At 34.8% G+C, this 11722-nt stretch overlaps 1 protein-coding gene across 1 annotated transcript; it reads right to left on the bottom strand.

Moving 5' to 3' along the window:
- Positions 1–2768: 2768 nt before the first annotated feature.
- Positions 2769–7923, bottom strand: LOC138349348 (uncharacterized). Its single transcript, XM_069299672.1, has 5 exons — positions 7822–7923; positions 7482–7749; positions 7181–7319; positions 6738–7027; positions 2769–2782 (listed from the first exon to the last, which is right to left on the bottom strand). The coding sequence occupies exons 1-5, from the start codon at positions 7921–7923 to the stop codon at positions 2769–2771; spliced, it is 813 nt and encodes a 270-aa protein (XP_069155773.1).
- Between the last annotated feature and the right edge of the window lie 3799 nt (positions 7924–11722).

Below are 11722 nucleotides of genomic sequence, written 5' to 3'. Positions count from 1 at the left end.
AATTTGATAACTTAGTACCTCATTCCATATTCATGTGCATCATTTAATCAATTGTCTTCTTTTAGACATTTATGCACTGCTACATTCACTTTGGGGAATGGATCTGCTTAACGAGATATATTTCATGACTAATTTTATCAAAAACTCATTATTTTCCTTAGTCATCATAATATCATCAATATGGTGCATTGAGACTCAAACTCAACGTTATGCCATAAATCAATGAGGGACTTGAATCCAACATCTTTCATCATAAAGCATTAAGAATTCTGATGTCTTACCATCTTGGTGCGATTAGACATGAATCAATCGTCTTACCATCTTGGTGCAATTGGACTTGAATCCATTGTCTTATCTTTTTTGGTGCGATAAAACTTAAATTTATCGTCTTACCCACAATGAGGCTCAACCTCAAGCCTTTAAAATGATTGCAAATTTATCACTTTTGATGATCATTAATATGATCACATATTATAATTACACACAAAATTGAGAATATTGATTTCTTATAATCAACAATAGCAGTTAATAGATATAGTTTAATAGATCACGTACCTCATATAAAGATTGAAAACATATCTTTCACTAAATTGTGCTTATTTAATTATTAAAATAAATTAAAGAATTTTCTTCCCAGTCGATTAAAATTAAATGTATAGAAAGTTGACAAGTCTCTTTAAATACTTACTTTAGATGGTACCTCCAGATCTGTTACATAAATAATTAGAACATAAAGATAAACCATATCTTAAAGATATAAGAACCTTATTGCATAACTTATGCAAGATGTCTTTTGCACTTTTTCTACTTCTTCATCATTTTTAAGAATAGAACAATCGTGCTGATAACGTGTTATGAAATTATATAAAATTACAAGAAGAAGAAGAAAGTAGGGAGAAAAGAAAAGATTTCTTATTCATCTTGAAGTATATTAGGATTCATTGATCTTTAACCAATCTTATTTACAATGAAGGAAAACCCTTTATTTATAGGGTAAACCTTACTTGGTCGCCAAGTAGGATTCGTAACCATATCCTACAAGGACTCCACATAATTAGACATTCACTATAACACAAATATGTTTATAACATAACTAAATATTTTATCCAACCCATTTTGTTACTCAATCAATTTTTACCCATATCAAATATGAGCGGGTTAAATTATTACCCATTTTATGTTAATCCATTTTCAATCCGCTCATGTTAAACTTAGCCCGCACATTTGTCACACTTATTAGGACCTAGGGTTAAACGTTTATATAATCCAATTATATTTACATATAGTTAAGCTAATTTAAGATATTTTTCGAATTATTGAGTCCCGCACATGGTTGATATTATAGTCATGGTCTCTTGATCATCTAAACGTCTATCAACATTAAAATTCTAACTACATTGTTGTTGAGTGAGAATAGTCAACTAATCTAAAGCATTTATATATCTTTTTATATTTTAGGCAAGTAGGGCAAAATAAGTATGTCTCCATGCTAGCCACAAATCTGTTCGCGGGTGCATCCTACTGCTCTTAACCACGTTCTATTCTCATTTTTCTGTCTCTCGACTTCTACAAGCAATCAATTATTTAATTATTTAATATATAATAATAAGCATAAGATTAAAAGAACAAAATGTAATGGTAGAATCCATATTAACAATCTATATATTACATATATAAAATACAAAGTTTATACTATGATCATAATCTTAAATAGGGCGTTTAGATACTCAAAACCAAATTACAACGCTAGGATTCAAGCAACTCTCATACAAAGTGCTTATATAATCAAATCAAGACAACATTGCCTCTAGAATTAACTCTTCAATTAACATATATAGAACAATTAGAATCATATCCATCAAGTAAGGAAGTTGAATATATCACTAAGTTTACATTACTTATGTGCCTTCACCGTTTAAAAAAGGTTACCCCTCAAACATTCATAATATATCACAATTTTAGGGCATATGAATGAAAAAAGTATCACTGAGAATTTTTATATGCATACAAAGGTTTAACATTGGCTTGCCGTTAATTGATAGTCCATTAACAAAAGAGATATAAACATGCGATAAAAAAATCTTTAAAAAGTTGTAATGTCGGATAAGGAATAAATATAAATTATTTGGTAAATATAGTGGCTATTCTTTCTATGCATTTTGAAGACTTTCACTTATAACGATTACACTTTTTCCGTATATGATCAGATTGGTTCATACTTATTTAAGTATCAAATTAAATTATTTATATTGGATTTTAAAATTTAAAAAAATAATAATAAATTTGGACGTTTAACTTCGGGGATTTTAAGTTTTTTTTTTGGATTTTTGAGTTATTTTCGGTAAACTATTCATACAAACATATAGTAATTAATTTATACTCCAAATATTTCTTTAGTTTTACCAAAATAAAACTATCTAAGGCGTTTCTTAGAAAAGTAACACAAAATATGAGATGAGCGATGTATTAAATAGGAAAAATTATGCTGCTTAGCAAATTTATACTATTTAATTAATTACTCATCACAGCTGCATTTTGCTATAATTATCACTTGCGACTAACATTATACATTAATTACGTGGTTGACTTCGAGTTTGTATGATTAGTCACGTTTGCATATGTATAATTTGTTATTCAACTTGTATTTATAAGGTTAACCAATAAACAGAAACAGAAATAAGAAGAAGCAGAAAAAATATAAAATAATCCGAGTCCACAGAAACTACTGTGTCTCCTTAAGAAATTTAATCCCCTCACTGTACCCGAGATTATGGATTAATTTCTGCCAAGATAAAACGGATTAATCCTGTTAAAGAAATAGCGGTACCTCAAACTTCTATAACGTCAACGAACTTCAGAACAGGAACAAGTCACACAGACTTAGTCGATCAACACTTTGATTTATTTGAGAGAAAAAATATATGCAGAGAAGGAAAATTTCAGTGTTTGAAAAATCAAAAATTGACTTTCTTTTATATCCCTTTTCAGCAAGAAACTTGTCTGTTCAGAGAAATCTGTTCATACCCGTTTTATCAAGAAAATTGTGTCTTTTTGAAAAAATAACAACTTTTCGGAAAAATGTGTCTGTTAGGAGATTTAACAAAAACTGATTAAATAAATTTTGTCCAAAAAATTTATCAATCAATCACATCCAATTCCGAAGCCGAGTGACGACGACGGCGCGAGGGAGCATCTTCTTCTTAGCTCTTTAAGAAGTAATGGAAGTGTTTCCTTATATAAGGACAACAATTTCCCTTTCTTTTGCCGATATGGGAGAAATGACTTTTCATTTGCACTTTGCAAATGACTTTTCATTTTCCCTTCAAAATAGTTCCCTCACTTTTCATATTTTCTCTTTTCTTTTCCCATTCACACTTGCTAAACCCAACAATCCCCCACATGAATGGGGAAGCTATTGCTAAAACATATGCATGAAAAAACTTGTGTGTCTTGTAGGTAAAGGTTAATCACATCTGGATAAGTAGGTTTTTCTTTAAACTTTCCGTAGTGAACATATATCGATATACTCGGTCAATCAGTAGATTTGATATATTTGAATCGTCGAGCTTTGGTGTATGCCTAGACAACATATGTCACACAATCAACCCTTGAACTGTTCTTAGTTCTATTGTTTTGTTCGTTTCAACCATGAACACATCTTGGATAGTAAGTGCTTAAAGAACTGGCCTTACCGGATTCTCCTTGAAGCGACTTACACTTCACACTTACATAGGTGATTTCTAAATGTGTAATCCCATAGATAAACCATTTAATATTCCCTGTATCAAACTTAGAAATCATTAAAAAGTCCTTATGTCTTTATCCTGGTTACTAAACATTGTCTCATCATGAGAATGAACCATAAAATAATATTTTTTTTCTTGAAAATGTTGAACCGTCATCAATGACTTTGTTTTATCTCCTTGAACCTAGATCTTGGGATCTCCAGTCTTCTAGGTAGAGTTATCGCCACAATGACTTGTTCTCAGCCATAGTCCCATTCCCGTCGATGATTTCTCAACTCCCTCTCTAGTTAGACCTTTTGTAAGTGGATCCGACACATTATCTTTTGACTTCATATAGTCAATTGTGATAATTCCACTAGAGAGTAGTTGTCTCACAGAGTTATGTCTTCGTCTTATGTGACGAGACTTACCGTTATACATAATGCTTCCAGTCCTTCCAATTGCAGCTTGACTATCACAGTGTATGCATATAGGAGTCATTGGTTTGGGCCAAAATGGATATCTTCTAAGAAATTTCGGAGCCATTCAACTTCTTCACCTTCCTTGTCTAAAGCAATGAATTCAGACTCCATTGTAGAGCGAGCTATACATATTTGTTTGTATGATTTCCAAGATATTGCTCCTCCATCAATAGTAAAAACGTATCTACTTGTGGATTTTGTTTCAGTTGACCCAATAATTCAATTTGCATCACTATATCCTTCAAGAACGGCTAGATATTTGTTGTAATGTAAAACATAGTTTTGAGTGTCATCTAAATATCCCAAAACTCTCTTCATTGTCAACCAATGACTTAGATTAGGATTACTTGTGTATCGACTCAGTTTACTGATAGCGCAAGTTATGTCTGGTCGTATAATTCATGACATACATTAAGCTTCCCAATATGCTAGCATAGTCCAATTGAGACTGACTTTCACCTTTATTCTTTTCAATATGAAGGTTAACATCAATTGGAGTCTTTGCCCTTTTAAAATTCAAAAATTAAAAATTTTCAAGTATCTTTTGAATATAATGAGTTTGAGACAATGCAAGACCGTTAGGAGTTTTAAAAATTTTAAATCCTAATATCATATCAGCAACTCCTAAATCTTTCATATCAAACTTACTAGCAAGCATACCCTTTGTAGCTTTTATATTAGCAATGTCTTTGCTCATTATTAGCATGTCATCTACATATAGGCATACAATGACTTCCTAATTGGAGTATCTTTAATGTAAACGCATTTATCACATTCATTGATCTTAAATTCATTTGACAACATGATTTGATCAAACTTTGCATGCCATTGTTTTGGTGCTTGTTTTAGTCCATAAAGTGACTTAATAAGTTTGCACACTTTCTTTTTTTACTAAGAACTACAAAACCATCAGGCTGTTTAATGTAAATTTCTTCTTTCAGCTCTCCATTTAAGAAGGTTGTTTTCACATCCATTTGATTAATTTCAAGATCGTATACTGCAGCTAGTGCAATTAACATCCGAATTGATGTAATCCTAGTCACTGGCGATTATGTGTCAAAATAATCAATACCTTCTTTTTGTCTAAAACCTTTGACAACAAGTCTTGCTTTATATTTGTCAATAGTTCCATCATCTTTCATCTTCCTTTTAAAGATCCATTTTGAACCCAAGGGTTTGTTCCCTGGAGGAAGATCAACCAACTCCCAAGTATGATTGCTTAAAATTGATTCAATTTCACTATTAATAGCCTCCTTCTAAGAGGTTGAGTTGCTAGACAACATTACTTCGTTGAATGTTTGAGGCTCACTTTCAAGAAGAAATGTTACAAAATTAAATCCAAATGAAGTAGATGTCCTTTGACACTGTATCTTGGACTTTCTTCATTGGGTTCATTCTCTTTTGGTTCTTCTCTGGGTTGTTTAGATCCCCCACTAGATGACTCAAGTCTAGTTTTATATGGATAGATATGTTCAAAAAATTCAGCACTATTTGATTCCATTACTGTATTATCATGAATATCCGGATGTTCGGACTTATGAATCAAAAATCAACATGCCTTACTGTTTGTGGCATATCCAATGAATACACAATCTACAGTCTTAGGTCCTATTTTTACCCTCTTAGATATAGGAACTTAGACTTTGGCTAGACATCCCCACACTTTGAAATATTTCAAGTTGGGTTTTCTACCTTTCCATTTCTCATATGGAATTACATTTGTCTTTGAGTGAGACACTCTGTTAAGTATTTGATTTGCTGTAAGGATAGCTTCCCCCCCCACAAGTTCTTTGGTAAACCTGAACTTATAAGTAATGCATTTATCGTTTCTTTTAAAGTTCGGTTTTTCCTTTCTGCAATTCCATTAGATTAGGAGTGTAGGGAGCAATAGTTTGATGGATTATTCCATTTTCTAAATATATTTCTGCAAATGGAGATTCATATTCTCCACCTCTATCAATTCTGATCATTTTAATCTTTTTATCTAACTGATTTTAACTTCAGCTTTATATTGCCTAAATGCATCTATTTTTCATCCTTACCATTTAGCAAATAGACAGAACAATATCTAGTGCAATCGTCAATAAAAGTTATGAAATACTCCCACCACGTGATGGTGTTGACTTCATGTCACAGATATCAGTGTGAATCAATTCTAAAGGATTTGAATTCCTCTCAACAGATATATAAGGATGCTTAGCATACTTAGATTCAACGCAAATTTGACATTTTGATTTATTGCACTCAAATTTTGATAAAATATTTAAGTTAATTTGTTTTTGCAAGATTTTGTTATTAACGTGTCCCAAACGTTCATGCCATAAACATTTAGACTCAAGCAAGTAAGAAGAAGCAAAATCTTTATTCATATCAACTGCAATTACATTGAGTTTGAAAAGGTCATCACTAAGGTAGCCTTTATCAGAAACAAATACACATTTGAATCCATTCTTGGTCAGAACTGAAATTGAAACTAAATTCTTTTTCAATTCTAGAACATATGAGACCCTATTCAAAGTCACCACCTTGCCTGATGTCATCTTTAATAGGACTTTGCCACTTCCTTCCACCTTTGCAACAACAGAGTTTGCCATAAACAACTTCTCATCTTTAGGTGCTGGAATGTATGATGAAAATAATTCTTTGTTGGCACAAACATGACATGAGACACCAGAATCTATCCACCATTCTCTTGAATTTCCAACCAAGTTACATTCTGAAAGCATTGCACAAAGGTCGTCCATTTCTCCTTTGGATTCAGCCAAGTTTGCTTGATCCTTATTTTTCTTGTCCTTCTTAGGACTCCGGCATTCAGTAACCCTATGACCATGTTTACCACAGTTGAAACAGTTTCCATTGAATTTCTTCTTAGGAGGATTGCTTTTTGGACCAGATGCTTTCTTTATTTTCTTTAATTTTGTGGGATCTTCTTCAACAAAATTTAGTCCAGATATTGTTGAATTACCACGTGACCTCTTTTCTGCAACCTTATTATCCTCTTCGATTCTCAACCTTACTGTGAGATTTTCAACAGTCATTTCCTTGCTTTTATGTTTCAAGTAGTTTTTGAAGTCCTTCCACAATGGAGGTAACTTTTCAATAATTGCAGCCACTTGAAAGACATCATTCACAATCAATCCTACATTAAAGATTATGTGAGTATTAAGGAAAAACTTAATATTTCTAACATAGACATTAAATAAATTTATATCTTCAGCAGGGAGATCATGGATTATGACCTGCAATTCTTGAACTTGGGTGACGACGGTCTTACTGTTTATCATTTTATACTCCAGAATTTTTGCCACAATGAATTTCTTCATTCCGGCATCTTCTGTTTTGTACTTCTTTTCTAAAGCATCCCAGAGTTCTTTTGAGGTTCTGACATTGTTGTACACATTGTACAGATCATCTTGCATGCCACTCAGAATATAATTTTTACAAAAAAAATCTGAGTGTGTCCATGCTTCTGTTACCAAGAATCGTTCATCAGGCGGAGTTTCATATGACATAACAGGAACATTCTCATTAATAAACTTCTGCTGACTCAACGTAGTGAGATAGAAGAACACATTTTGCTGTCATCTCTTAAAGTCGACTCCAGAAAACTTTACAGGTTTCTCAGCCGGCACTAAGTCAACATTTGAACGATTATGTGCAACCGATGTTGTTGCAGCACTTACTGTTCCAGCATTTGTTTGACTTGAATTAGTCATTTTTCTTTTTTCTGTCACATATGGCAGAAAACTTAAGTATTTGAAATAATAACAGTAAAGAACAAATCTTTACATAGATTGTTTCTAATTTAACGATAAATTTTTTATGTTCTTTTTATTTTTAATCAAATAAATTTTAACAATTCAAGCAGAGTATAAAACCATAAAGGTTTTAATCTCCAGAAACCTCAAATACAGAAACTTATTAAATTTCTTAAGATTGTTATTCAACTTGTATTTATAAGGTTAACCAATAAACAGAAACAGAAATAAGAAGAAGTAGAAAAATAAAAAATAATCCGAGTCCACAGAACCTACTGTGTCTCCTTAAGAAATTTAATCTCCTCACCGTCCCTGAGGTTATGGATTAATTTCTGCCAAGATAAAACAGATTAATCCTGTTAAAGAAATAGCGGTACCTCAAACTTCTTTAACGGTAACAAACTTCAGAACAGGAACAAGTCACATAGACTCAGTCGATTGACACTTTGAATTATTTGAGAGAAAAATATATGCAGTGAAGGAAAATTTCAGTGTTTGAAAAATTGAAAATTGACTTCCTTTTATAGCCATTTTCAGCAAGAAGCGTTCTGTTCAGACCCATTTTATCCAAAAAGTTGTGTCTTTTGGAAAAAATAATAACTTTTCTCCAAAGCCGAAGCCGAGGCCGAGCAATGACGACGACGGCGCGAGGGGGCATCTTCTTCTTAGCTCTTTAAGAAGTAATGGAAGTGTTTCCTTATATAAGGGCAACACTTTCCCTTTATTTTGCCGATATGGGAGAAATGACTTTTCATTTGCACTTTGAAAATAACTTTTCATTTTCCTTTCAAAATAGTTCCCTCACTTTTTATATTCTCTCTTTTCTTTTTTTATTCACACTTGCTAAACCCAACATAATTCGCAAGGATATACAAATACATATGTATAATATATAATTATACACGATTCACCTCTCTCCCACTCTCTGCCCTCTCATGCTCGCCTCTCTAAATCTTGCTCACCTTCTCCTCCCTCTCCCAGTCTCTCTTGCCATATATACAAATTTATATGTATAATATACAATGACAATTCACCTGTCTCCCACTCTCTTTCCTCTCTCGCTTGCCTCTCTCCTCCCTCTCTTGATCTCGCTTGCCTCTCTCCTCCCTCTCCCAGTCTCGCTCGCCTCTCTTCCCCTCTCCCGATATCTCTTGCCATATATACAAATACATATGTATAATATGCAATTATCTAACCAATAAACATATACAATTCACCTATCTCCCTCTCTTTTCCCCCTCTCTCCTACATCTATAATCTCTCTCAGTCTCGCTCGCCTCTCTCCTCCATATAACATGCAGCTACAAATTGTAATTATCTGTAACGACCTGTTAGTCGTTTTGAGCAGTAGAGTTTATTTTTGGTAAAAATTGTCTGGGTCGACGGATCCCACGACAGACCGTCATGGGCACGACGGACCGTCGAGGGCGTGTCGTTCCAAAACACTTAGAATTCTGAAAAATTAGGTGCTGAGAACAACTCTCTGAACTTTGCGACGACATGGCAGGACGGACCATCGTGGGCACGACGGACCGTCACAGGCTCTTTAGTAAAATTCAGTCTCTGAACTCTGTGACGACTCAGCAGGACGGACCGTCGCAGGCACGACGGCCCGTCACAGACTGCGTAACCCTGACTGGGTCAGATTTCTGTTAAAAGTTTTAAGGGGCGTTTTGGACTATTCCTGCTTATAATTATAAAGTTAGTGGGTGAATGTTAATAATTCAATTACTTGGGGGTTAAAGGAGATAACCTTGAATTAATTAGTGGGTTACTTTGGTCATCTTTTATACTTAATTATATGGTAATTAGGGTAAAAGAAAAAGAGTTTGAATAAGGAAAAATCAGAAAAAGAGAAAGAGAGGGAGAACGATCGAGAGAAGAGGGAGAAACGAAGAAGAAAACAAAGGTTTTGGGGGATAGCTTGCTTGATCACGAATTCTTCGGTGGAGGTAGGTTATGGTTTATGCTATTCCGTAGTAAACTCTTAATAGCGAATGATATGTATTGGGTAGTATTTTAAACCCTTCCATATGCTTAATTGTGTGCTTGCATGATGTGATTATATAATTGTGATAAAATAAGCATGATGAGGCTGTTGAATCTTGAACCTTTAAAAACCTCTTTGTTAATGATGATGCCTTGGTATAAAAGAAGGCTTGTTGAACTAAAAGAATGAGGTTAGGGGATCGGGTGTCACGTTCCGGCACCAGGATAGTATAAATGGATTGCGTGTCACGTTCCGGCACCAGGATAGTATTAATGGATCGGGTGTCACGTTCCGGCACCAGGATAGTATTAATGGATCGGGTGTCACGTTCCGGCACCAGGATAGTATAAATGGATCGGGTGTCACGTTCCGGCACCAGGATAATATTAATAGATCGGGTGTCACATTCCGGCACCAGGATAGTATTAATGGATCGGGTGTCACGTTCCGGCACCAGGATAGTATTAATGGATCGGGTGTCACGTTCCGACACCAGGATAGTATGAGGAGGATCGGAGTGTCACGTTCCGGTACCAGGATAGTATTAATGGATTGGGTGTCACGTTCCGACACCAGGATAGTATGAGGAGGATCGGAGTGTCACGTTCCGACACCAGGATAGTAAAGAGAATGAATCTTGAATTATATTAATATACTCAAAATAATGAACCTATTTCCCAAATGAGTATGGTATGGAGGCTTGAGGCCTCATGGGTGTACTTGGCGTTATTATCAATGATTTTTGTACTGTTTGCTGCTACCTGTTGAGTATTGTAGTTGATTTTATGATATTATCTGATATATATTACTTTCTATTTTGAGTTGGCCGATGATATCTACTCAGTACTCGTGTTTTGTACTGACCCCTACTTGTATGTTTTTCTCTTTGTTATTTGTGGAGTGCAGATAATGTACTGTCGTCTTCAACTCAACAGCAACTCTAGCCAGTCTTCACCACGTCAGATTTCAGGGTGAGCTATTGTTCCAAGCTCGGACTGCATTCTCTCTCATTCATGTCTTGATGTCCTTGAAGTTCGGACATGGACTATCTCTTGTATTTGTTTTAGCTTCCTAGACATTCTTAGATTTAGTAAATTGAGGATAAATGTTCTTGTGATGATGACTTCCAGATTTTGGGGATAATGATCAGTTTTGAGTTTTAGAAGTTAATTATTGATTTCGTTAATGAGTTTTAAGTCTTCTGCATTATATTCTGTTTATTATGTTTGAAAACGTTGGGGTTAGATTGGTTGGTTCGCTCACATAGGGGGATAAGTGTGGGTGCCACTCACGGCTCATTTTGGGTCGTGACAAACTTGGTATCAGAGCATTAGGTTCGTTGGTCTCATCACACAAGAACGAGTCTAGTAGAGTCTTAAGGAACGGTAGGGGGACGCCTTTACTTTTCTTTGAGAGGCTATAAGACTTTAGGAAAATTCCATTCTTTCTTTCTTTCGTGCTATTACTTGGATCCAATTGGTATCTAGGTGATATAAATTGGTATCTGACCATCTTCACTCTATTTCGCAGATGGTTAGAACTAGAGCAACAACTGCGCCAACACCAACACTGGCAAGACAAGATGCGTCTGAGCCAGCCACTGGGGCTGTAGCTCGAAGAGGAGTAGTGGCAAGAGGCCGTGGAAGAGGTCGTGGGAGGACGTCCTCTAGAGGAAGAGGACAAGCACCTATCCATCTAGTACTAGGGCGGTGACTCCTCCACTGACTGAGGAATTAGTAAGAGAGGGCGAGGAAGGGGAAAGTGAGC

Source organism: Solanum lycopersicum, chromosome 6 (assembly GCF_036512215.1).
Source record: "Solanum lycopersicum chromosome 6, SLM_r2.1".
Lineage (NCBI taxonomy): Eukaryota > Viridiplantae > Streptophyta > Magnoliopsida > Solanales > Solanaceae > Solanum > Solanum lycopersicum.
The sequence above is the reverse complement of the archived record's forward strand: the minus strand, read 5'-3'. Positions and strand labels throughout refer to the sequence as shown.

Coding starts and splice junctions, on each gene's coding strand:
- LOC138349348 (XM_069299672.1), bottom strand. CDS start 7,923: ATGACTAATTCAAGTCAAACAAATGCTGGAACAGTAAGTGCTGCAACA. Junction 7,750..7,821: donor TAGTGCCGGCTGAGAAACCT/GTAAAGTTTTCT, acceptor ACGTTGAGTCAG/CAGAAGTTTATTAATGAGAA. Junction 7,028..7,180: donor AATAAGGTTGCAGAAAAGAG/GTCACGTGGTAA, acceptor ACATGGTCATAG/GGTTACTGAATGCCGGAGTC.